The sequence below is a fragment of the Chamaea fasciata genome, unplaced genomic scaffold, assembly GCF_029207755.1.
Source record: "Chamaea fasciata isolate MVZ Bird 193981 ecotype frontalis unplaced genomic scaffold, bChaFas1.0.hap1 SCAF_7, whole genome shotgun sequence".
In the NCBI taxonomy this organism is placed as follows: domain Eukaryota; kingdom Metazoa; phylum Chordata; class Aves; order Passeriformes; family Sylviidae; genus Chamaea; species Chamaea fasciata.
Window position 1 is genome coordinate 61,792,055 of NW_027094092.1, and position 23,568 is coordinate 61,815,622.

The 23,568-nt window shown below is 49.7% G+C and overlaps 1 protein-coding gene across 1 annotated transcript in view; it reads left to right on the forward strand.

The window, feature by feature from the left end:
- The window catches only part of MDGA2 (MAM domain containing glycosylphosphatidylinositol anchor 2), a 217,856-nt gene that overhangs the window by 119,725 nt on the left and 74,563 nt on the right, over positions 1-23,568 (forward strand). The window contains exons 7-8 of the mRNA XM_066189190.1: positions 13,220-13,549; positions 21,478-21,771. Coding sequence (XP_066045287.1) covers positions 13,220-13,549; positions 21,478-21,771 — 624 coding nt within the window. The remainder of the gene's footprint in view (positions 1-13,219; positions 13,550-21,477; positions 21,772-23,568) is intronic.

Here is a 23,568-nt window from a genome sequence, read left to right on the forward strand (position 1 = left end):
ACAAGGGTGGTTTGGTGCCTTTTTGTGCTGGGGAGGTGCAGCAGCTTTTCCGTGCGAAGTGGAGAGAATTTGGTTTGTTCAGCCTGGAGAGGACTGAGGGGAGACCTTGCTGTGGTCTCCAACATCCTCCTGAGGAGCAGCTCTGATTCATGGTCCCTGTGACCAGGGACAGGAGCCAGGGCAGGGTCAGGCTGGAGATCATGGAAAGGTCCTTCCCCCAGAGGGTGGGATAAGCCCTGGAAAAGCTCCCCAGGGAATGGGCACGGCCCCGAGGCTGCCAGAGCTCCAGGAGCCTTTGGACAGCGCTGCCAGGGATGCCCAGGGAGGATTGTTGGGGGGTCTCCACGGGGCCAGGAGCTGGACTGGATGATCCTTGAGATCCTTTCCAATTCAGGATATTCCATGATCCTATGAAATGATCGCCAAAGGCTTTGGATGCATCCTGAGCTCCTGGAGTTCCCATTGCCTGCTTCACCTCTTTCTTCTTCCTTACCTTTACTAAAATTAAGGTTGGGAATGTCCTCCCTGGTGGGTAGCTTTAGGTTGATCCCTGCACTTTAATTCCAGGATAATATCAGGAAAAGCGTCTGAAAATGGTCTTGCACAACAGCTGCTCCCAGCTGGAGGGAATATTTCCCTGTTCCTTTATTCCCTTCTGGAAAATCCCTGGAACACAGGTTTGGATACAGAGCTGGATTGGCTGATTGGCATCATCAGAGAGGATTCACCTCTCTGAGCCAAACACTTCGTCTGAACCTCGTTTTCCACAATTTAATCTGGGAATGGTGGTGAAACATAAACTCCAAGCTGTAGGAACTTGAAAGGATAACCTGGCATTGTTCAGACTCGGGAAAAAACTGATGGATAAAGAGCCAGTGTGGGAATATTTCATGGGAGCCACAACCCCTGCTCAGTTCTTCTTCCCCAACATCTCCTGCTGTCCAGCAGGATGAGGAATTAGGAGCTATTTCTGTCCTGGGGGTCAGGGAGGGAGCATTGGATCAGCCTGGCTTGGATCAGGAGATGGGCACGGATTTATTTGGAATATTGTGTTTGAATTTGAATTTCTGACATTTGGCTCTGAGGTTTTGTTGTCATTCCTTGGCTCGGGAACATGAATTTTCTGGGATTTACGTGGGGATGAGGTGGAATCGGGGAACTGGGAGCAAAAACCATCTCGGGATAAGGAAAAGGAGAGGAAGAACTTGGTGCGAAAAGAAACCTCAACGTTTTAATTGACCCAGCAGACAGCACCAGCCAGCCCTGAGGAAAAGTCACATCCCTAAATCCCTGCAGACACAGATTCCATGAGTCATGGCATCATAATAATAATAAAAAAAATCATATCCCCTCACGTTTTTATTTATAGAAGATGATGCCTGGGAGCTGCAGGCTGTTGAACAAAGTCTCATTAAAACACTGTTGTTTTTTTTTTTCCTTTTCCCTCCCTGCTCTGTGCCCCTGTTAATGCTGAGAAGCGACCACAACGAGAAGAACCCGTCAAATAAATGAACCTCAGCTCCTATCCCAGCCCCAGTTTTATTATTTCCCCCTTATTATCTCTGTTATATGGGAAAACCTCTCCTTCAGTAGGAAAAAACCCCCCTCCATTCCAGTCTGGGATTTATTTTTTGCTGGAAGTGATGCTGAGTTGAGGAGTGAAATACGAGAGGAAAGCAGGGTTTGGGTTGACTTTGTGTGTTTATTTCTCAGCATTTTGACTCATTTCTCTCTCACGTCGGCTCATTTTGCTGTTGTGGGTCAGGTTTTTCACACAGCAGCTGAGGAGAGAAGAGGATTTGCTGGAAATAGAAACTTCCAAGCCAGGCAGGAGAAGCGTTCGGTAAATGGAGTTCCCATCTTGTGTCAAGCGCACCCCGAATCCCAGGATTCAACAGAAATCCCCCAATCTGACCCAGAAATAAATGTTTGGTTCCCTCAAAGCACCAGCGGGGCTCCGAGGAAATGTTTGCCCTTGGAATTTCCCTAAATTTCAGTGCCTTTACCCGAGTGTCCCTTTGTTGTCTGTCCTTCATTCCACGATTGAAGCATCTCCATGAGTTTTTTCTGGATCTTTTCCTACTTTTGTGGCAGCTGGCGACCCACACCTGACTTAAAAGTGGAGAGGGACTTGGGGCAAGGAAGGTGTGGATGTGCTGGAGGAGGACACAGAGCTGCTCCAAGGGCTGAAACCTCTGGCGCCAGGCTGGGAGAGCTGGGAATGTTCCCCTGGAGAGGAGAAGCTCCAGGGAGAGCTCAGAGCCCCTGGCAGGGCCTGAAGGGGCTCCAGGAGAGCTGGAGAGGGACTGGGGACAAGGGATGGAGGGACAGCACACAGGGAATGGCTTCCCACTGCCAGAGGGCAGGGATGGATGGGAGATTGGGAAGTAATTCTTGGCTGGAGTGAACAAGAGGAGGGGGAATGATTTTCAGTGGAAAGGAGTAGATTAAATGGGATGTTGGGAAGGAATTCGTGGCTGGGCTGGAATTCCCAGATTTGCTGTGGCTGCCCCTGGATCCCTGGCAGTGCCCAAGGCCGGGTTGGACATTGGGCTTGGAGAACCCTGGGACAGTGGGAGGTGTCCCTACCCGTGGCTGGGGTGGGAATGGGATGGGGTTTAAGGTCCCTTCCATCCCAACCATTCCCGGATTCTCTGATTCCGAGGTGGCTCCTCCATCCCGTAAAAGAGGAAAATGCTGGATAACGTCCTTTAAGGACGCATCAGATTGGGGCACAGGGAGAACCAGAGAAACATTTTCCAGGGCTTAAAATCAAGAGCATTGACAGAGTTGGGAAGAGTGTCCAGCTGTGTGAAAATCGTGGAACCACAGAATTCCTGAGGTTGGAAAAGCCCTCCGTGATTGAGTCCAACCGTCCCCCAGCACTGCCAAGGCCACCACTGCCCCATGTCCCCAAGTGCCACCTCCACAGGGCTTTAAATCCGTGCAGGAATGGGGTCTCCTGCCTACTCCTGGACATCCCATTCGATTTGTTCCCTCCTGAGCAACTTCTCCCATTCCCACCTTTTATCGGATCCCTCTTTCTTTCCCGCTGTAACAGCAGCACATTTTTAGTTCCATTTGGCTCTGCCTGTGTGACTTTCACCTTCTGGAAGTGGAAACCTCATCCTCGGAGTTAATTTTTTCCGAGGGGTGGGATTCCCTGTCAGCCGAAATAGAAAATAATGACCGTGCTCAGCAGCGGCACAAAAGCTCTTCCCGAACAAAAAGCACTCCAGGGAAATCCCTTTTTAAGGCCAGGATCGCTGGAAGTACCTCTGGATTATCCTTTTTAAAAACTGTGTGTGAGCTGGAGGAGTGGCTGGTGAAAAATAAAAAAATAAATAAAATTAAGGAGTAAAAAGAGAAGGAGGGAGCTCAGATTGGGAAATTAATGAACTTTTGGTTGCTTTTTTTAATTAAATGGAAATCCTAGGATTTTTGTTCTCTCCACCTGCCTTCCTTCTGCTTTCCTGTTCTTTATCCCAAAGCTGCTTTTAGGAATTTCCCTTGGGGTTTAGAGGAGCAAAGGATAAAATTAAGGCTGGTTGGACATCAGGAATGTCCCCAAATTCCATCAGGGCCCCCACGAGCTGCGGAGCACCGGAGCATGGGAAAGGCTCTGGAATTTTATCCCAGGGCTGGAATTGGGGTTTGGTGGCCGCGGTGATAATTGTCACCCAGCAGGTCAGTCACTCCCGGCAGGAGGGTGGGTGACAGCACATCTGGATTTGTGGTCACTACTTGGAATCTTCTGGGATTGATTGGGAATTCTAAAATCCCAAAATGTTGGATTTTCCATGCAACTGGCACAAGGAGCTTTTTTTCCGTTCGTTTTCCCCTCTCTGTATCCTGGGAAGGGCTCCCAGGAAGCAGAATTGAATGAATTTTGGGATGTGGGTCTGGCACGTGTGGTCACTGCCTGGAATCATCTGGGACTGGTTGGGAATGTTAAAATCCTAAAATGTTGGGTTTTCCATGGAACTGGAAGAAGCAGCTTTTTTTCCCCATCCTTTGTATTCTGGGAAGAGCTCCCAGCAAGTGGGAGAATGGAATAAATTTTAGAGATGGGGGTCTGGCACTTGTGGAATCATCTGGGGTTGGTTGGGAATTCTAAAATCCTAAAATGTTGGATTTTCCATGAAATTGGAGGAGGAGGTGTTTCTTCAATCCATTTTTTCCTCTCTGTATCCTGGGAAAAGCTCCCAGCAATGGGAGAATGGAATAAATTTTGGGATGGGGGTCCATGGAGGCCTTGGCAGTGCAAGGGATAACGCCTTGCCTTGATGATCTCCAAGGATTTTTCCAGCCTGAATAATTCTGATTTTTCCATCTTATTTCCTGGCTGGAGAATCCCAAAGGCCTTGGCGAATATCCACAGGCATCTCCTCCATGGAGAAACGCCCTCTGGGATGGGATTTCCAAAGGTTTTAACCAAGCAAACCTGTCCTGCTCATCCAGAGCATTCCTACAGCCATAAACTCCCAGTGTGCTCCCTAAAAGTTTACAGCTCTGGGAATGAATGTGGGGGAAAGCGGAGCTTTGGAGTTGAATAAATCCATTCATTTTTATGATCTGCCACAGGTTCAGGCCTGCGAGCTCTTCCCAGGCTGGAGGGTCACGGATGAGTTCATAAAAGGCTCTCCTATAAAAACGGAGATGGTTTATTGATCCTTCTGCCCTTTCATTAGGACTTCCCAGAATTTTTTTGTGAGCAGGAATTTGATTTTGAGGGGAGTTTGCTGCTCTGGAGGACATCACGAGGAGCCTGTCGGGCACCACGTGCGTCTGGAGGGATTCACCAGAAGGGATTTCAGGAGATGGGATTCATCGGATCCCTCTCCTTGTGTTCAGGTGGAAAACTTTTTTTTCCTCATTTTGCCCTGGGGTTGCTCGGGACAGTGGGGACAGGTGTGGCCAGGTGGAAGAGGCCAAAAGCACCAGGATTGGATTGGGAATTGTGTGGCAGTAGGAACAGGAATGGGATTGCCCTCATTGTCCCCTGCGCTGGAACTGCTGAAGCACCTCGAGGGCTGTGCCCGGTTCTGGACTACTCAGCTCAGGAAGGACATGGAGGGCCTGGAACATGTCCAGGGATGGGAATGGAGCTGGGAAGGGTGTGGAGAATTCCTGAGGGAGCTGGGCAAGGGGCTGAGCCTGGAGAAAAGGAGGCTCAGGGGGGACCTGGTGGCTCTGCACAAGTCCCTGCCAGGAGGGGACAGCCGGGGGGGTCGGGCTCTGCTCCCAGGGAACAGGGACAGGAGGAGAGGGAACGGCCTCGGGCTGGGCCAGGGGAGGCTCAGGGTGGGCAGCAGCAGGAATTTCCCCATGGAAAGGGCGCTCAGGCCTTGGAAGTGCCCGGGGAGGTTTGGAGTGCCCATCCCTGGAGGTGTCCAGGGAATTCCTGGAGGTGGCACTCAGAGCTCTGGGCTGGGGACAGGGTGGGCATCGGGCACAGCTGGGACTCGGTGTCCTTGGAGCTCTTTTCCAACCTCAGGGATTCCATGAGGTTTAGATTGGATATTTGGGAAAATTTCTTCCCCTAAATTTGTTGTCCAGCCCTGGCACAGGTAGGGGGTGAAGTCCCCATGCCCGGAGGGATTTGAATCCCTGTGGATGTGGCCCTTGGGGACACGGGGCAGTGGTGGCCTCGGCAGTGCTGGGAATGGTCAGATGAACTTAGAGATGTTTTCCAACCTTAATGATTCCTTGATCGCATGAATATCTGTCCTCTGGTTTGGAGTGCCCATCCCTGGAGGTGTCCAAGGAATTCCTGGAGGTGGCACTCAGAGCTCTGGGCTGGGGACGAGGTGGACACCAGGCACAGCTTGGACTTGGTGACCTTGGAGCTCTTGTCCAATCTCAGTGATCCTGGGATTCCCCTGGAGACAAGGATAAAGGTTATTCTTACCCTTGATCGGCAGAAGTTATTAATTACTAAAGCTGATAATTGTTTTGGCAGGGTTTGGGCTGTGCTTTAATATTGGTTTAGATCCTGGCTGATAACACACGACAAGGTCTGGGCACTTTTACCAACATTTTCTTTCTGGCAGAGAAAAGGTTGAATTTTTCCAAGTTTTTTTTTCTCCTCTTGGAGAGGGAGGAAACCAAGAGGAGAAGGATGAGTTCACAGTGGTTTCTTCTGATGTTCCCAAGGCGCTTTGGTGCCCTTGAAACATGTTTAAGACACTTTTCCTGCTGCATCAAGCAACTGGGACTGGGATTTTTAGGTCTCTGCCCAGGCTGACAAATAATTTTGGGAATTTTTATAGGATTGTGATGTAGTTTTGAGGTGTTTAGGAGCGGGAGAAAAAGTGTTGGAGAGAAATGCATCCCATGTTGAAGGGAAATTATTCCCATGGAAGAAATCCAGGAAGGAAATCCAACCTAAGGAAATCCTATACTCCAACAAAGCTTCTGAGCCGCCCCAAAAGCAGGAACAGGGATAATCCAGAGTGGAAACTTTGGGAATGGGAATTTTCTCTGGAATTGGAGGAATGGGTGAGTTTCACGTAGAAAGAAAAGCGGCAAGAATTCCAATGGATCACTTTGGGGCAGGAAAACTCAGCAAGGCGCTTTTTTTTTTTTTTTGGGGGGGGGGGACAACTTTGGCACAATATTTAAACTTTGTAAACGCCGTGGAAAATATCCAGCTGCAACATTCCGAGGATTTCAGATTTGTTTGGCAAGTGCAGAGCCCCACTGGGGGTTGTGGCAGTTTCATTTATGTCCCAGTCCTTGTCTGGCTTGTGACCAGACTCCTGAACTCCCATTTTCTCGGGAAATTCCCAAGAATTTCCCATCTTGGGGATGGGGCAGCCCCAATCCGCTGCTCCAGGCACGCATCCACGTCTTGGCAAGCTGGGATTTTGGAGCTCAGGAAATATTTTGGCTTTTCCCCCCTTTTTTCCTTCTGCTTGGGGGTTTTAAAAGTGACAAAATTCCAGCTGCTAAGTTGTCCCTCGTTTCTTCTTGGTCAAACTCCTGCAGTTTTTGGGATCTCATCCACGATCCTTCATCTGTATCCCATTAAAATCAGGGAGGAAGCATCTTTCCATCAGGAAAACTGGGAGGACACAGCAATTTCTGTCTCCAAATCCACCACTGGGGCAGCTCCTGGGTTTTCCTGCGAGCTGAGGGGTGGGAGGTGGTGGAATTTCCATCCCTGGAGGTCTCCAGGCCTTGGAAAACCCGTCTGGAGATGGGAGAAGGAACCTCCTGGGCTCAATCGCACCTGGATATTTCTCGGAATTACGGAATGGTTTGTGCTGGAGGAGATCTTAGAGAGACCATCAATTCCCAACCCCCAATTTCCGTGGAGCCTTTTCCTCCTAAAAGCCGTTAAAAGAGGAACCACGCTGAGTTTCTCCCCCTTTGATCTCGCCTTCATCTCCTGAACGGATCAGATTTGGAGCGAGTTGTAAACTGAAATTTTTCATCATTCAAAGGGATCCAAACCTCCCCCTCCTTCAAAACAGCAGCTCCGAAGGAGCCGGGAGCTAATTAAGCCCAAGCGCACGGAAAAAAAAAAAAAAAGGGGAATAAAATTAAAAAAAAAAATTCCTTTTCTTTGCAAAATTAGCAGCGGTTTCTAAAAGCGGAGACAAAAAAAAAAACCTGAAGTCTCTCCGTGGGATTTGCATTTAAATTGGAAGTGGGAACGCATCTGGCCTTGGAAGTGCCAAATAATTTGCTTGATATTTAAAAGTTGGGAGATGCTCGAGGAGAAGACGTTTGACATCTTAATTGTTCGGGGAGCTGCTGGAAGTTCGGGATTTCAACAGCTTCCATCTCAGACCGTGTTGACAGGAGCAGAACGAGCTCGTGCTGAAATGTTGGGAGCGTGGGGCTTTTTTTAGCAGGAATTTGCTTCAAGCCTGTCTCGGGAAGCCGAATTTTCTCAGTTATCTCAAGAGTCTTCTCCTCATGGATTGGGAAGTTTTGGAAGAGGCTGCTCAGGGGTGGGATGGGGTCACAATCCCTGGAATTGTGCCCAAAATGTGTGGATGAGGGCAGGGTTTAGTGGTGACCTCAGGGGTTGGACTTGGTGATCTCAGAGGACTTTTCCGACCCGAACAATTCCATGATTCTAAACGCCCAATTTAGAGGATTTGGATTTTGAGAGTGGTCCGAGTTGGAGTGTTATCCCTAAAAACTCGGCCTTTTTATTTCATTGCTCTATTTTTTAACAGTTTTTGAATTATTTTAGATTTCCTTCCAACCTGGACTGATCCTTATGACTGGAATTGCATCCAGGTCTGGGCTTCTCAGAACAAGGAAGGTGGGGATGTGTTGGAGGATGCCATGGAGCTGCTCCAAGGGCTGGAGCTGCTCCAAGAGCTGGGAATGTTCACCTGGGGAGGAGAAGGCTCCAGGGAGAGCTCAGAGCCCCTGGCAGGGCTTAAAGGGGCTCCAGGAGAGCTGGAGAGGGACTGGGGACAAGGGATGGAGGGACAGGACACAGGGAATGGCTTTGAGCTGGAAAAGGAGAGATTTGGGTGGGATATTGGGAATTGGGAATTCCTGGCTGGGCAGGAATTCCCAGATTTGCTGTGGCTGCCCCTGGATCCCTGGCAGTGCCCAAGGCCAGGCTGGACATTGAGGCTGGAGGATCCTGGAACGGTGGGAGGTGTCCCTGCCATGGCAGGGATGGATTGGGATGGGATTTATGGTCTCTTCCAACCTAAATCATTCCGGAATTCTGTGCTACACTTTGATTATGCGGAGCTGATATCCACACACTCTATAATTTGGGGTGTGGTTTTGCTCGTCTATTCATAATTAAGTTTCACAATTTAGCCAGAAATCTGTAATTTCCTCTCCATTATTTCCCTCTCCATTATTTTCCTGGTCCGTGACAGCAAATGGGAATTTTTGGCAACAACAAATCCGAGTTTTTCCCCCGCTCTTTATCCACGGAACCATGTCAAAATGTATTTTCATGTCAAGAATGAAGTTTATTGACCTCACTGGCATAATCACCATTGATAAAGGTCTTTTGGACAGCTGTTGGATTGTTTGGATAACGGAGTTTAGGGGAATCTTGGAGAATGTTGAGGACAGGACAGACCCAACTTTGCTGCCCACAGCCAAAATTACCAAAAATTTGGTGTCTCTTCGGAGTTTGGGATAAAAATTTGGATTTTCCTTCTCTTGATTTGATAGCAGCGGACAAATTACAGCAGGGAAGGATTTCTGTGGGTTTTTATTCAGTTGGAGTGATGGTTTGGGGCAGTAAATGGATCCATTTGGGCTGGAATTCCAGACAAAAATAAATATGGACTGCGGGGCTCTTCCCACGAGGGGCCCTGGAGCAGATTTTGTTGTTTCATCCATTTTCCCATCATTCCAGGGTGGTTTGGCCAGGTTGGATGGACCTTGGAGCAACCTGGGGTAGTGGGAGATGTCCCTGTTCATGGGTTGGGACTGGATGATCCTTAAGGTCCTTTCCAATCCAATCAATCCTGGGAATTCTGGGATCTTTGGCCATTTCCTCGCTGTGTCTCTGTAGTGCATCATCCCTAAAAAATGAAGTGGAGAATCTTTCCCAGGATCACAAACTCATTTTCCCACACGTGGGGAGGAAACAGGAAAGGATCAGGAACACCTGGACACCAGGAAATGCTTTCCTGATTTCTCTGACCCAGCTCACAGTGAGATCCAGGAGATCACAGAATTCCCAGGGATTTTGGAGGATCCTGGAAGTGAGGTGGGGCTGGGCATGGAAGTATTGGAAAACAGGAAATTTCCTGTTCTGGGTGCTCAGGAACAAGGGCCAGGCTGGATTTGGAGCTCTCCAAACCTCCAAAACCTGTTTGGGTGAAGTTCTCCTCCTTGTCACTGTCAAAACAAAATCACTGACAAAAAGTGAAAGGGGAACGACCGAAATGACCCCAAACCTCCTCAGGGGAGAGCACAGAAGGTGCCCTGGGAGGCCTCTGGCTGCTCAGTGAAGGTTAAAACCAGAAATTTGGAGTTTTGCTGCCCTGTTGTCACGGGTTAACCCGGGACAGAGCCATCAGCAGCCACGGATCCGAGCGTGTCCTCCATCCACTCAGGAAGCAGCCAGGGGTCCATAATTTGTCATAATTCTTATGCCGAAGCCTAAAAACAGTGCCGAAAGTGGTGCAGAACTTTTAGCATTTAGTGGTGGTGTTTGAGCCGTTGGAAAATGGGGAGGCAGGAATGTTCTGAGGCACTAAAGGAAAATTTGGGTTCGATCAGGGAGGGGGTGAGAAAAAAAAAAACCCAACAAAACAACTGAACCTCCTGAATGCAAATAGATCCTTGCTTGAGATCCTGAACTGCATTTTATTACTTTGAAAATATAATTAATGAGCGAGGGCAAGGACTGCTTGTGAGGAGTTTGAGGACGAGAAGTTGTTTCATCTCGGGCCCGTTTGATCACATCCCCGTTTTTTGGGGCCTCTTTGGAGCGGGGCTGGCACTTTGCTGAGTCTCAGGGAACAGTTACAGATTTGTTTGTGCGTTTGCTGCTCCTTCGGAGCTCCGTGTGCTGGTGACGCTCCCAAAAAATCTGCTGGGAAGGGTCTGCAGCAGCTGGTTAATCATGGAATCCTGGAATGGTTTGGGTGGCAAGTGACTTCAGAGGTCATTCCATCCCACCCTTGCTGTGGCAGGGACACCTCCCACTGTCCCAGGTTGCTCCAAGCCCAATGTCCAACCTGGCCTTGGGCACTGCCAGGGATCCAGGGGCAGCCACAGCAAATCTGGGAATTCCAGCCCAGCCAGGAATTCCCAGTTCCCAATCTCCCACCCAAATCTCCCCTTTTCCAGCCTAAAGCCATTCCCAGTGTCCCGTTCCTCCATCCCTTGTCCCCAGTCCCGCTCCAGCTCTCCTGGAGCCCCTTCAGGCCCTGCCAGGGGCTTTGAGCTCTCCCTGGAGCTTCTCCTCTCCAGGGGCACATTCCCAGCTCTCCCAGCCTGGCTCCAGAGCAGCTCCAGCCCCAGAGCACCTCCATGACCAAAAATGATCCAACAGGGAACTTCCTCAGGTTTCTGTTGTTTGATCAAAGCAGCTCAGCCCCTGATGGAGGGTCAGGGAATCCCAGAGTGGTTTGGGATTAAATCCCATCCCAATTCCACCCCTTCCATGGCAGGGACACCTCCCACTGTCCCAGGGACACCTCCCACTGTCCCAGGCTGCTCCAAACCCAATGTCCAACGTGGCCTTGGGCACTTCCCAAGGATCCAGGGGCAGCCACAGCTGCTCTGGGAATTCCAGCCCAGCCAGGAATTCCTTCCCAATATCCCATTAAATCCCATTTAGTTTATAACCATTCCTCCTTGTCTCTGCCTGTGGAGAAACCCCCTTAGCCTTTAATTTCTCTTTTATTTCCGTGTCTCACCCCATTGAAAACTTCTCAGCGATGCCTAAAAACGTGACTGATAGCACAGCAACAAAATCCACGGCGTGGCTCAATTTCCTTGGCATTTTGGGATGCCCTCCTGGAAATCTCCTCCTGGAAATGGAGGTCCAGGAATCTACAGATGAGGAAAATCCAAAGAAGTGTTTTATGGATTGATGGATGGAGGAAGTGATGGAAAATGAAAAATTAGAGGAAACCCCGTTTTCCTTTACCTGGCGGGTTTCTATCAAACTCAACTCAGGTGTTCCCAACGTTCTGGAAACCAGGAAGGTTTGAAGGGATTTTGGGGACCTCATCCAGAGTCATGGAATGGTTTGGGTTGGAAGATCCTTAAAGACCATCCAGTTCCCTTCTGCTTGCAAGAAGCTTTGACCCAAAATTTGAGGTTCTGCCCTTTTTCCCTACCTTGGAATTGTTGCTTTTTCCACAAAGGAAAGTTACCCCGACTCCCCTTGCTAGACTTTGTTCAGTCCTAGGCGGGAGAAAACTGCTGAAAATTCAGAAAATAAAAATAGTTTATTGAGGTTAGGAGCAACTAATTTGGGCTGAAACGTCGCTCCGGTCGTGCCCATCGAGTTCTTTTTTGGTTTTCCCCTGCCTGAAAAGGAGCTGCATAAACTATTGAGGGTGTTTTTTTTGTGTGTGTAAGCATTGTTTGTGCTCTTATTTCCACACAAAAAAAAAGAAGAGTTGAAATCTGTGGCAGTTTCCAACTGGTTCATCCTCGTGATTCCAGCTTGGTAGTGTGCTGATTCCTGGGAATTGGCTGAGCCTTTCCCAAGGGAAGGAGAGAGGCTCCATAAAGAGGAGTTAAAAAAAAAAAAATTTCCATCTTGATTAAAGCCATGAAGCTTCCATAAGTAAATAAAAGTAAATGAATAATGTAAATAAATTAAATAATAAATGAATAAATAGAAGCAACCGCTTGGATACTTCAAGATGTGGTTAGGACTAAGGAGCAGCATCAGAAATGATGCTTTTCCTAGGAAAAACACCAAATTTTCCATTTTCTCCATAAAAATTTTGCCGCCCTCAATGGAATAAACCCCTTCTACCCTGTGGGACTCAGCTCAAATTTAGGCTTTTTTCCCCCACTTTGAAAAGACAGCCTAATAAATAAACCAGTCAATAAATGGGAAATCTTTTAGAAGTTTTGGAAGTGTTCACTCTTTTCCAGGCGGTGGGAGTGCTGGTTCAGCGTGGAATTTTCGAGTCCCAAAGTGTTGCGCTGTTCAAGGAGCTACTGAATTACCAAAATCGAGTTTGAATTACCAAAACTGAGTCTGAATTAGCAAAATTGAGCCTGAATTAACAAAACTGAGTTTGGATTGGCAAAATTGTGTGTGAATTAGCAGAACTGAGTTGGAAATAGCAAAATTGAGGGTTTTTTAATTTAAAAAATTGAGTCAGAATAAACAAAATCGAGTCTGAATTCACATTTTCACCACTCATGGATGGAGCAAACTGAAATGTTTTAGTACGTCCAAAGTTTGGAAACTCCAGAACCTTCCAGGGCCCAAAGGGGTTCCAGGAGAGCTGGAGAGGGACTGGGGACCAGGGATGGAGGGACAGGACACAGGGAATGGCTTCAGATTGGGAAAGGGGAGATTTGGGTGGGAGATTGGGATTTAGCAATTCCTGGCTGGGCTGGAATTCCCAGTTTTGCTGTGGCTGCCCCTGGATCCCTGGAAGTATCCAAGGCCAGGTTGGACATTGAGGTTGGAGCAGCCTGGGACAGTGGGAGGTGTCGGTGTTTTTTTTTAAGTTACGATAAAAACATTTGTTCTACGTTACAACAAAAAAATTTCTGTTTTTTCCCCGCGTTCCAGCCTTAAAAAAGGGACGTTTCTGGATCACCCCGGACCCGTACCACAAGGACGACAACATCCAGATCGGGCGGGAGGTGAAGATCTCGTGCCAGGTGGAGGCCATCCCTTCGGAGGAGCTGGCCTTCAGCTGGTTCAAGAACGGGCGGCCCCTGCGCAGCTCGGAGAGGATGGTGATCACCCAGACCGACCCCGACGTGTCCCCCGGCACCACCAACCTGGACATCATCGACCTCAAGTTCACGGATTTCGGGACCTACACCTGCGTGGCGTCCCTCAAGGGAGGCGGCATCTCGGACATCAGCATCGACGTCAACATCTCCAGCAGCACCGGTGAGATCCCGTGGGATTTAGGGGGATGGAGGCAGCCCAGAGTGGTGGAGGAGGTCATGTGGGGACCTCCTAGAACATTCCAGGGGAGATGGAGAGGAAATGTTGGATGATGGGACAAAGGGAATGGCCTCAGATTGGGAAAGGGGAGATTTGGGTGGGATATTGGGAAGGAATTCCTGGCTGGGCTGGAATTCCCAGAGCAGCTGTGGCTGCCCCTGGATCCCTGGCAGTGCCCAAGGCCGGGTTGGACACTGGGCTTGGAGCAGCCTGGGACAGTGGGAGGTGTCCCTGCCATGGAAAAGGGATGGCACTGGATGGGATTTAATGTCTCTTACATTCCAAACCATTCCATGATTCCATGATTTTGCTATCAGGAGAAGAACTGGGCGGATTCTTAGAGGAGTAAAGCCGTCTTTGGAATGATAGATGAGCATTCCATGCAAACTTTGTCACCTGCCTGCCCAGGCGGAGCAAACAGTGCTGTGTGTGCAGTCGTGCATCCAGTAACTACTGAGCTCCCTGGAATTCCTTGGGAATCCTTGGGAAAACTGATGGGGATTTCCTGGAAGCATCCATTAGTTTGCCATTCCTATCAGCTCACCACAATCCCTGCAGGAAATAAGGAAATCTGTCACCCCTTTGAATTTCCTCTCCCGGAACACTCCAGAAAATCGGGAAAAGGGGGAAGAAAGTGTGGAATTCGACCTCAGCCTTTTTCAGCATCCTAAAAGGAATTCTGCTCTTGGAATGACTTCATTACCCAGCCAAGTGGAAGCTGAAATAGTTGCCGTGCTTTGAAGGTCATTACTGATTCATCAAGATTCATTACTGCTCTGCTAATTAGGAACAGAAGGCCCCGGCACAAACACATTTCCCAAATGCCAGGACTTGCAGGCATTTATTAACATCCCTCTGGATGTCTGGGATGGGGGGTGGAATTTCCTCTTCCCGATGTTTGTGCGGCTCCTCCTGGAGTCACCGAGTGGGGCAGGAGGGAATGTGTCAAATCCCAAGGAAGGAGGAAATCCATGAATCCTCCATGAGGTCGGGAAGGGACGCGTGGCTCTGGAATTGCCCGCGTTTAAGCAGGAATATTTCGTTTCCCTTGACATTTTCAGCGGGAAAAAAGAAAAAAAAAAGCAACACGAAAACCCCACGGATTTATGTCCTGAGTAACTTATATAAATGGACCTGAAGTAATCCCCTGGCTGCTGCTCCCCCCATATCTCAATAAAATAGGTCAGCGGAGAGAGGGAGTCGGGACTCAAACGTGGAATATCTGCTCTAGAAAAGCCCTGTCATCCATAAAACCCACCCTGGGCAAATGGGACTGAGAGCCAGCCTGGGTTTTTCGGGAGATGTGGGGATCGTGTCGTGGAAACCTGGAGGCAGAAGATGCTAAAAAAGCAGGAAGACGTTAAAAAAGCAGGAAAAACCTCATTAAAGTGGGTCTGTGGTAAGCGAGAAGAAAGAGGGGGATTGGAGGGTGTCCGCCTGAGCAAGGGATTTTTTTCTCTGCCTCAAATATTGGATTCAGGCAGGAAGAATCAGGGATTGGGATGGTTTGCTCCCTTCAGGGCACTGTTTTTGTTCCCAAAAAGCAGCGTTTCCCCCTTCTGGCTCATTCCCTTTCCGCCTTTTCCCTGGAGACATCACTGAGCAGGGAAGAGATTTGTTATTTTGGGGCATTTTCCTTTATTTTCTGGTTTTGCTGCTCTGAATTGCCGTGGGAAGGTCTGGAGGAAGTGCTGATCCCTCTTTTCCCAAGGGAGTCCTTCCTTTGGCCCATTCCCACCCTGTGTGGGCGCAGCCAGAGAAATGTCCCACATGGAAAACCACCAAACAAATTCCTGCCCTCGGGATGAGCCTGAGGACGTGCTGAGCTTGTGCCACCTCAGGTTGGGGAACATCCCGGAGCAGGACATGGATTTTGGATGAGCACAGGGCAGCCTGGAGGCCTCCAGATCTCATGGAATCAATCATGGAATGAATCATGGAATCATGGAATCAATCATGGAATCAATTATGGAATCAATCATGGAATCATAGAATCAATCATGGAATCAATTATGGAATCAATCATGGAATCAATCATGGAATCAATCATGGAATCAATCATGGAATCATGCAGCTGTTTGTCTTGGAAGGGACCTTTGAGTTGGAAGCGCCACCTCCCGCTATCCCAGGTTGCTCCAAACACTTCCAGGGATAAATTTGCCTCTCCACAAATTCTGCTGCAATCCAGGCAGAGAAATTCTTGGAGAGCAGCTCCGTGTGAGGCTCTGCGATAGGAAAAGGACTTCCCTGCCAAGCTAATCAGCTCTCCGTTAAATAATGAATTAATTAAGGCTCCAGGCTGCTGTTCCAGGGACCTGCAGCCTTGATCCAGTCATGCCACAGGAGTCCTCTGGTCATCCTGTTCCTGCTTTGATGAGACATAAAAAGAGGCCTTGATTCCAGCCCGGAATGTTTATTGGAATCACAGCCGTTGTATAACGAGGATGTGGGGTTTGGGAGGCAATTAGTGGCTAATTAACATGTTTGTAAACCTTAAGCGCCGTCCAGAGCGATCGTAGGAAACAGGCCTTTGGTTGTTGCAGCAAAGGGATGGGTTTGGTGAGCCCTTATCCTTGGGATTTATCTTGGGAAGGGGCAGGGAGCGGAAAGGACAGAAAAACGCCGTATTTTGTTACAAATCTTTGTCTTTTATAGTTCTGTTTTCGTGCTTGTTGTGCAGAGTTTTTCTTGCTAACTCCATCCTTGAGAGCTCCTTCCTCCCCTGCCCTACGGCCCATTCCCTTGGGAGATCTGATTTCTCTGGGATAAATCCACCTTCCATGGATATATTCCAGCCGGATTTCTGGGAGCTGGCACCCTCTGTGTGGCAGAGTCTCTTTGTTCTTCTCCAGAACCCCCTCGCCCCGTGGTTCTCCTCATCCGTGGACGCTCCTCAGCACGGCTCCTGCGAAAGCGCTGGAATTAATTTCCCTAATTTGCTGCTGGCTCTGCATGTTCCGGGTTTTAAATGTTCCTCTTTCTCTTCTGGCAAGGTGACGGTTTAGGGCTTTGGTGCTGTGTTCCAAGCACCGATCCTGGAATTATTTCCCTGCCTGAGCAGATTTTTTTTTGTCCAAAAAAATCAGGATCATCCCAACCCTCAGGACTGGGCCCTTTGTCCAAGGCCTCGCCATCACTTCAGGCCTCAGATGTGGTTTTAAATTGGATCTTTGGGAAAATTCCTTCTCAGAAAGGATGGGAAAGGCTGTCCAGGGGAATCCTCTTCCCTGGGAATGTTCAGAAAATGTTTGGATGTGGCACTTGGGGCCACAGGCTGGTGGTGACCGCGGTGCTGGTTGGGCTTGGTGATCTCGGAGGGCTTTTCCAATTTAAGGGATTCTGTGATTCCATAAAATCCATTGTGTCCTCACGTGCAGTTACGAGTGCTTTGTGCCCCAGAAAATGTGGAATTTCCCCTTTGGAATTGGGACCTTGCCTTGGGGGGTGGGACACAGGAACAGGAATGATGGGGAAGCACCCGTGAAATCCAACCAGGAATGCCTTCCATTTCCCTTCCACACCAGTGACTTGATGGACCCTCTTCCATGGGGATGGAAAGGGTAAAGGAAACCTTCCTAAATTTTCTTGGCTCCAGCTGCTTTTCCAATCATTTTCCTGGATCAGCAAATCTCCCCCCGGGTTCTGCCCTCACCTCTGGGTCCCTTCCAGCAGCAGCAGCTCCTCGGTGTTCCCCAACATTTCTCCCCCCCAAAAAAATAACAACCCCAGAGCGGCTGAGCAGTTCCAGCCTCTGTTTACAGACAGAAGCAGCGCAATTAACCCTCAGGGATAATTATCCCTCGCCGCCCTTCCCGGGCGGAATGATCTCGCTCAAATCTTGGCTCAGGCCTGTCTCAACTCCGGCCGTGAATCATGAGCTGGGCTCAAGATGCAGCTCTCAGGCAGAGGATGATTAATCCCGGCCACTCAGCCCGGCAAATCCATAAATATTGCAGAAGTAGGGCGCACAAATAACTTCATCCTCCCTTCCGGCCGGCGCGGCGTGGATCCCTCAACGTTCCCGGGTTTGAATTCCTGGGAGAACGTGAATTCCAGCAGCTCCCTGCGGAGATTCCCTCTGGGTGATGATCTCCAGTTTGGAGGATTTCTCGATGTGCTGCTCAAACGCTCCTTTGCTGTGCCTGATCCGAATTATCAGGATGAATCCATGTGGAGCAGCCTGGCCGCGTTATCCCAGGATTTTTCCCTGCCACTCCAAGGAAATGGTTTCCTGATGGCTCCAAAGAGTGACAGCAGCCCCCAAAATTCCCAGGGAGGAGCTCAGCAGTTGTGAGGCCACCACTTGCAGAGGCTCCTTGTCCACCTGTGGTTGTCCTGGAATCATGGAATATTTTGGGAAGGGATGGGCAGGGGCTTTGAATGCTCCATGGGCAGGCAGGTTTTAACGGGATCAGAGCGCCTCTGAAGGATTTCTCTGTCTGCAGCTCCCTGCCTCTGCCAGCGGCTCTCTGGCATTTAATTAATCTGTCTGATCCGTTAATTAAGCCGGAATTTGATCCATCAGGACTTCAGGAAGCTCAAGTAGATCTAAAAACACCGGGAATACACGAGGAATAAACACATTAGACTCAGGAATTTTGGGGTTTTTTCCTCAGAATGAGCTGTCTTGTCCTGTCCCCTTTGTCCTCTAGACCATGCTGGATCACGGATCCTCTGGAATTACAGTGGAGCTGCCACAGGAGAGCAGCTGGAAGAATTCCTGGCTGATTTTTATTCTCTCCAGCAACAGGAATGTCTGTCTAGAGAGCAGAACAAAAGAAAGTCCAGAGGAGAGGAGAGCAGTGACCTCCTGCCACCTCACCTCGTGCTGGGTCAGCAGCCCGGGGAGGCCGACTTGTCTCAGATGTTTTATTTAAAGCCAGGGTTGGACAGGGATCAGCAGAACCTGCTCACCACGGGCCACTGCCCGCTCACGGGGTGACAATGTGGCTTTAAACCGGTGCCACTGGAGTGTCACCGAGGCGTCTTGTTCTCCAGGTGTCACCAGAGATTTTTGTCCTCGGAGTGTCGCAGAAGTTTTTTGTCTTCTGACTGTCACCAAAGCTTTTTGTTCTCCAGGTGTCACTTTTCAAAGTGTCTCCAAAGCTTTTTGTCCTCTGAGTGTCACCAATGTTTTTTGTTCTCCAAGTGTCACCAAAGCCTTTTGTTCTCCAAGTGTCTCCAAAGCTTTTTGTCCTCTGAGTGTCACCAAAGCTTTTTGTCCTCAGTCACCAAAGCTTTTTGTCTTCTGATTGTCACCAAACTCTTTTGTTCTCCAAGTGTCACTTTTCCAAGTGTCACCAAAGATTTTTGTTCTCCAAGTGTCACCAAAGCCTTTTGTTCTCCAAGTGTCACTTTTCCAAGTGTCACCAAAGCCTTTTGTTTTCCAGGTGTCACTTTTCCAAGTGTCACCAAAGCCTTTTGTTCTCCACGTGTCACCCTCCACTTCAGGAAACTGCTGAGAGCGTGAACTTATTTTAAAGCCACTCAACACAGGAATAAAAAGAATAATTTTTTGTTTCTAGTTAGGGTCAGGAAAAATCCTGGATTTGTCCTTTGCAAACCTGGGCAGTGGATCGGCTCCTGGCTGGGACTTCTGGAATAAGGGAACATTCCATCTAGGATTTAATTTTTTTCATTGTGCGAAGCCTTGGGAAGAGGCTGAGCCCTCCAGGGCTCTCCTGGTGCCACAGCAGCACCTGCTGGGGGACAGCAGCTGGCACAGCTGGTGACACCCTGCCTGGCGCACCCTCGGTTCGTCCCTGCTCCTCTCCTCATGGATTTGAACCTCCGGAGCTCCCTTTGCCCCCTCATCTTTGGAAAGAAACGGCGTCGACTTGTGCCAGGAAAGGGTTTGGTTGGATCTCAGGGAGAATTCCTGCCTGGAAAGGGTTGTCCAGCTCAGGACAGGGGTGGAGTCCCCATCCCCTGGAGGGATTTAAAATCCCTGTGGATGTGGCAGTGGTGGACTCCATGATCTCAGAGGGCTTTCCAACCTGAACAATTCCACAATTCCCTGTTTCTAACCTTGTACACCCAGACTCACCATTCCATGTTCCTGGAGTCTCTTCTTTGGGAAGAAAACCATCAATTTTTTTTTAATCTTCTCCTCAATCCTTTTGAGCTGGATTGCCCATGGAGACAAATCCCACGTGCCCAGGCTGCCAGTGCCTGCTGTGTCACCGTTCCCCAAAAACCTGGGATTTATTTGTTCAGCCTGGTGCTAATTCCAGTTACGTTTGCCAGCTCAGAGATAATTAAATACCTGTGAGGTTGTGACAGTAAAGAGCTGGCCTGAAATGGGGAAACCCTGCCAAAAACTCTCCCTGAGCAAAGTCTGGGTTTGTTTGGTTTTTTTTCCCTAATTAGAGATTGGAGAATGAAGATCTAAATTTGGGGAGATCTGGAGCCATAAATGGGGTGGGGAGGGAGAAATTTTTGGTGGGACTTCATATTTTGGTCACTGTTCCTCAAATGTGACCCGGAGGTGCAGCCAGGCTTGGGATTGATGGCCTTGCCCCTGGAATTCTTCATCCCTGAGCAAAGATTTGGGGCTTTTAGAGGGTGGAGAATCAGGATCTAAATTTGCGGAGATCTGGAGCCATGAATGGGGTGGAGACAGAGAAATTCGTGGTGGGACCTCATTGTTTTGGTCACTGTTCCTCAAATGTGACCCAGAGGTGCAGCCAGGCTTTGGATTGATGGCCTTGCCCCTGGAATTCTTCATTTTAATGGACAGCCTTGTCCCTCCTGTCCCCTCTGCTGTTTCCAGGAACAACACAAAGAAATCCCTGAACCATGAAAAGCCTCGCAGTAACAGGCACTGCAGGACGCCACGGGAGCTGGGGAGTCGGGGATTTGAGGGGATCTTTCCATCTGGGACGCTGACAGAGCCTCTCTTATCAGCTGTCACCACCCCCGTGGTGCTGCTCCTTATCTCAGCGAGGTGCAGCTTCCTGCTGCGCTGCTATCTCGGCTTTTTTCGGGGAAAACCGACGGGAAAAGAGGGGGAATCGCGGCACTGGCACGGGGGATTTTTGTCGTGGATCTGCTTGTTTTCCCCCCTCCGAATATGGACGAGTTTCCTGTGTTTTTCCCAAGTTTCCCTGCCTTGTCCCAGCTGGAATTCCTGAGGCAGGCTGGGATTGGATAACTCAGAAATGCTGGGATCTGGAAGAGGCTGCCAGCACCAAGGATAGATCCATGTGGACAATTTCCAGAGGGAAAAGTCCCACCCTGGCCCCATCTGAGGCTGCAGCAGAGCTGTGGGGGCTGGCACAGGGATTTTCCCTCGGGATATCGGGATCACAGGGATCTCAGGATCTCAGGATAGCAGAAATCTCAGGGGACCAGGGATCTCAGAATCTTAGCGATCTCAGGGATCTCAGGGTATACGGGATCTCGGGATCTCAGGGATCCCGGGATCTCAGGGATCTCACTCAGGGTGTCAGGGATCTCACAATGGATCTGAGGATCTCAGGGATCTCAGGATATCTGGGATCTCAGGAAATCAGTGATCTCAGGATATCAGGGATCTCAGGATGGATCTCAGGATGGATCTCAGGATACCGGGGATCTAAGGGTATCAGGGATCTCAGGATCACAGGATCCTTCTTCTCCCTTCTTCTTCCTTGTTCTTCTCGGTTTTGGGTAGTTTCTTCGAATTAGTTAGAAGAGGCATTGCAAACCAAGGGTGTTAGATCATGGGGTTATATATAAAAATAATCTGAGCGTCGTCTGTTGATTAATTTTACTTGTTCCTTAGAAGAAACCCCACAAACTAACAAACACACACGAGAAACAACAAAAACCAGGGAAATCCATCCACGGTGGCTGATTTTTGACCCCCTCTCCCTTCCCGTTTTTCCCAGTGCCCCCCAACCTGACGGTCCCTCAGGAGAAGTCCCCGCTGGTGACGCGGGAAGGGGACACCATCGAGCTGCAGTGCCAGGTGACCGGGAAACCCAAACCCATCATCCTGTGGTCCCGGGCGGACAAGGAGGTGGCCATGCCCGACGGGGCCCTGCAGACCGAGAGCTACGACGGGATCCTGCGGATCGTCAACGTCTCCCGGGAAATGACCGGCACCTACAGGTGCCAGACCAGCCAGTACAACGGGTTCAACGTCAAGCCCAGAGAGGCCTTGGTGCAGCTCATTGTGCAGTGTGAGTAAAGCCTGATTTTCCCACTCGATTTCCTTTGTGTTGTGCTGGGAAAAAGCTGATTTATCCCTCCCCTAAACGGAGAGCGGCAAAAAATCTTACGGCTGTTACATATTTGATGCGGGGTTGTTTGTCTCTGTGCTTCCCCGGATCCGCGAATTCCCCGTAAATATGGAAGTAAAAATGACATAGGAGTCTCATTTCTGGTTTAAAAAAAAACCCCCCAAACTAACAAACAAACGAAAAAACCCAGGCGTGAGGCAGGCAGTCATTATTTTCCCCCACAGCTTTGAATTCCTTGACACGGGAACAAGCAGATGAGATGGGAGAACGTATTTCTCTAAATGCCGAGCCGATGCTGAGCTCATTTGTTGCCGCTGTGTGAAACAAGGAGGGGAAAAAAAAAAAGAAGGAGGGTGAAGGCTGTTCCCTGGGAGCTGATCCGCATCCAGATCCAGCCTCGGGAAAGGCGAGGGAAAATCGGGGTGGGTGGGAGGGGATCAGATATTTTTTTTTATTTTGGCAATGTGTGGTGTTTGTTGTGGGAGCACGGGGAGCCCGGTTTGAGGTGGTTTCTGGGGAGTAACGGGGGATAACGAGCCATTCTTGGTGCTGAGTGACTTCCCCGGGTCTGCTGCTCTGTCAGGGTTTAATTTGGGTGTTTTATGAAGTGCAGAGCCCTCGTTTATTCCGCTTTCACACTCCCCGCTCTTCCGTCACTTGGCTTTTTAGCAGCTCCGTGCTCAGCACAAGTGACTTCTTTTGGGGTTCCCAGGGAGCAGCTGCTCCTCACACGTCCTCAGCAGCTGATTTGTTTTTCCTGGCTCTGCCTTGTAACAAATCATGGATGCACTGATCGCGTGGTCGGGATTTGCAGGACTTCCATCCCAGATTTCTCCTGCTGCTCCAGCTTTAAACCCCAAAGTCAAGGCTGAAAGGGAGGAGGATGGAATCTCCTCCCTTGTGGGTTTCTCTGAGTTGTGGGGTTGTTAGGAGCGGGTTCATCCCACCGGGACTTGAGAATGAGGGGTCTGTGCCTCCTCTCCTTGGCTCAGTCTTTTTTTTTCCCGGGAAAAAAAGAGGCTCAGGGGGGACCCGGTGGCTCTGCACAAGTCCCTGCCAGGAGGGGACAGCCGGGGGGGTCGGGCTCTGCTCCCAGGGAACAGGGACAGGAGGAGAGGGAACGGCCTCAGGCTGGGCCAGGGGAGGCTCAGGGTGGACAGCAGCAGGAATTTCCCCATGGAAAGGGCGCTCAGGCCTTGGAAGTGCCCAGGGAGGTTTGGAGTGCCCATCCCTGGAGGTGTCACCTGGAGGTGGCACTCAGAGCTCTGGGCTGGGGACAGGGTGGGCATCGGGCACAGCTGGGACTCGGTGACCTTGGAGCTCTTTTCAAACCTCAGGGATCCTGGGATTCTGTGAATCTGGGGATGTGAACCACCACAGAAACAGCAGAGTGTTGATCCTTCTAAATGAAGAGGGGGGAAGTCGCTTCTTTCCCCCTTCTTCTGGCATGAATTTGCCGTGAAAAGTCGAAAATATTTTGCGGCTGAGGAACTCCAGCAGCTTCCCACTTCCTCGGGACCTGAGGCGGATCCTGGTGGATCCCATGGGATGACTCTGCTGACTCCACCTTGCCTGGGTCGCTGTGGTTTTCCCACCTATTCCTGTCGCCAAACCCCCTCTTTCCGATGCATTTTTGTTCTGCTCGAGACGCGGAATTTCCCTAATTCTGAGAGCAGAGGCACAACCTGAAAACGCTTCCAAGAAGTGGGAGCTCAACAGGTATTTCCAGGCGCTTTT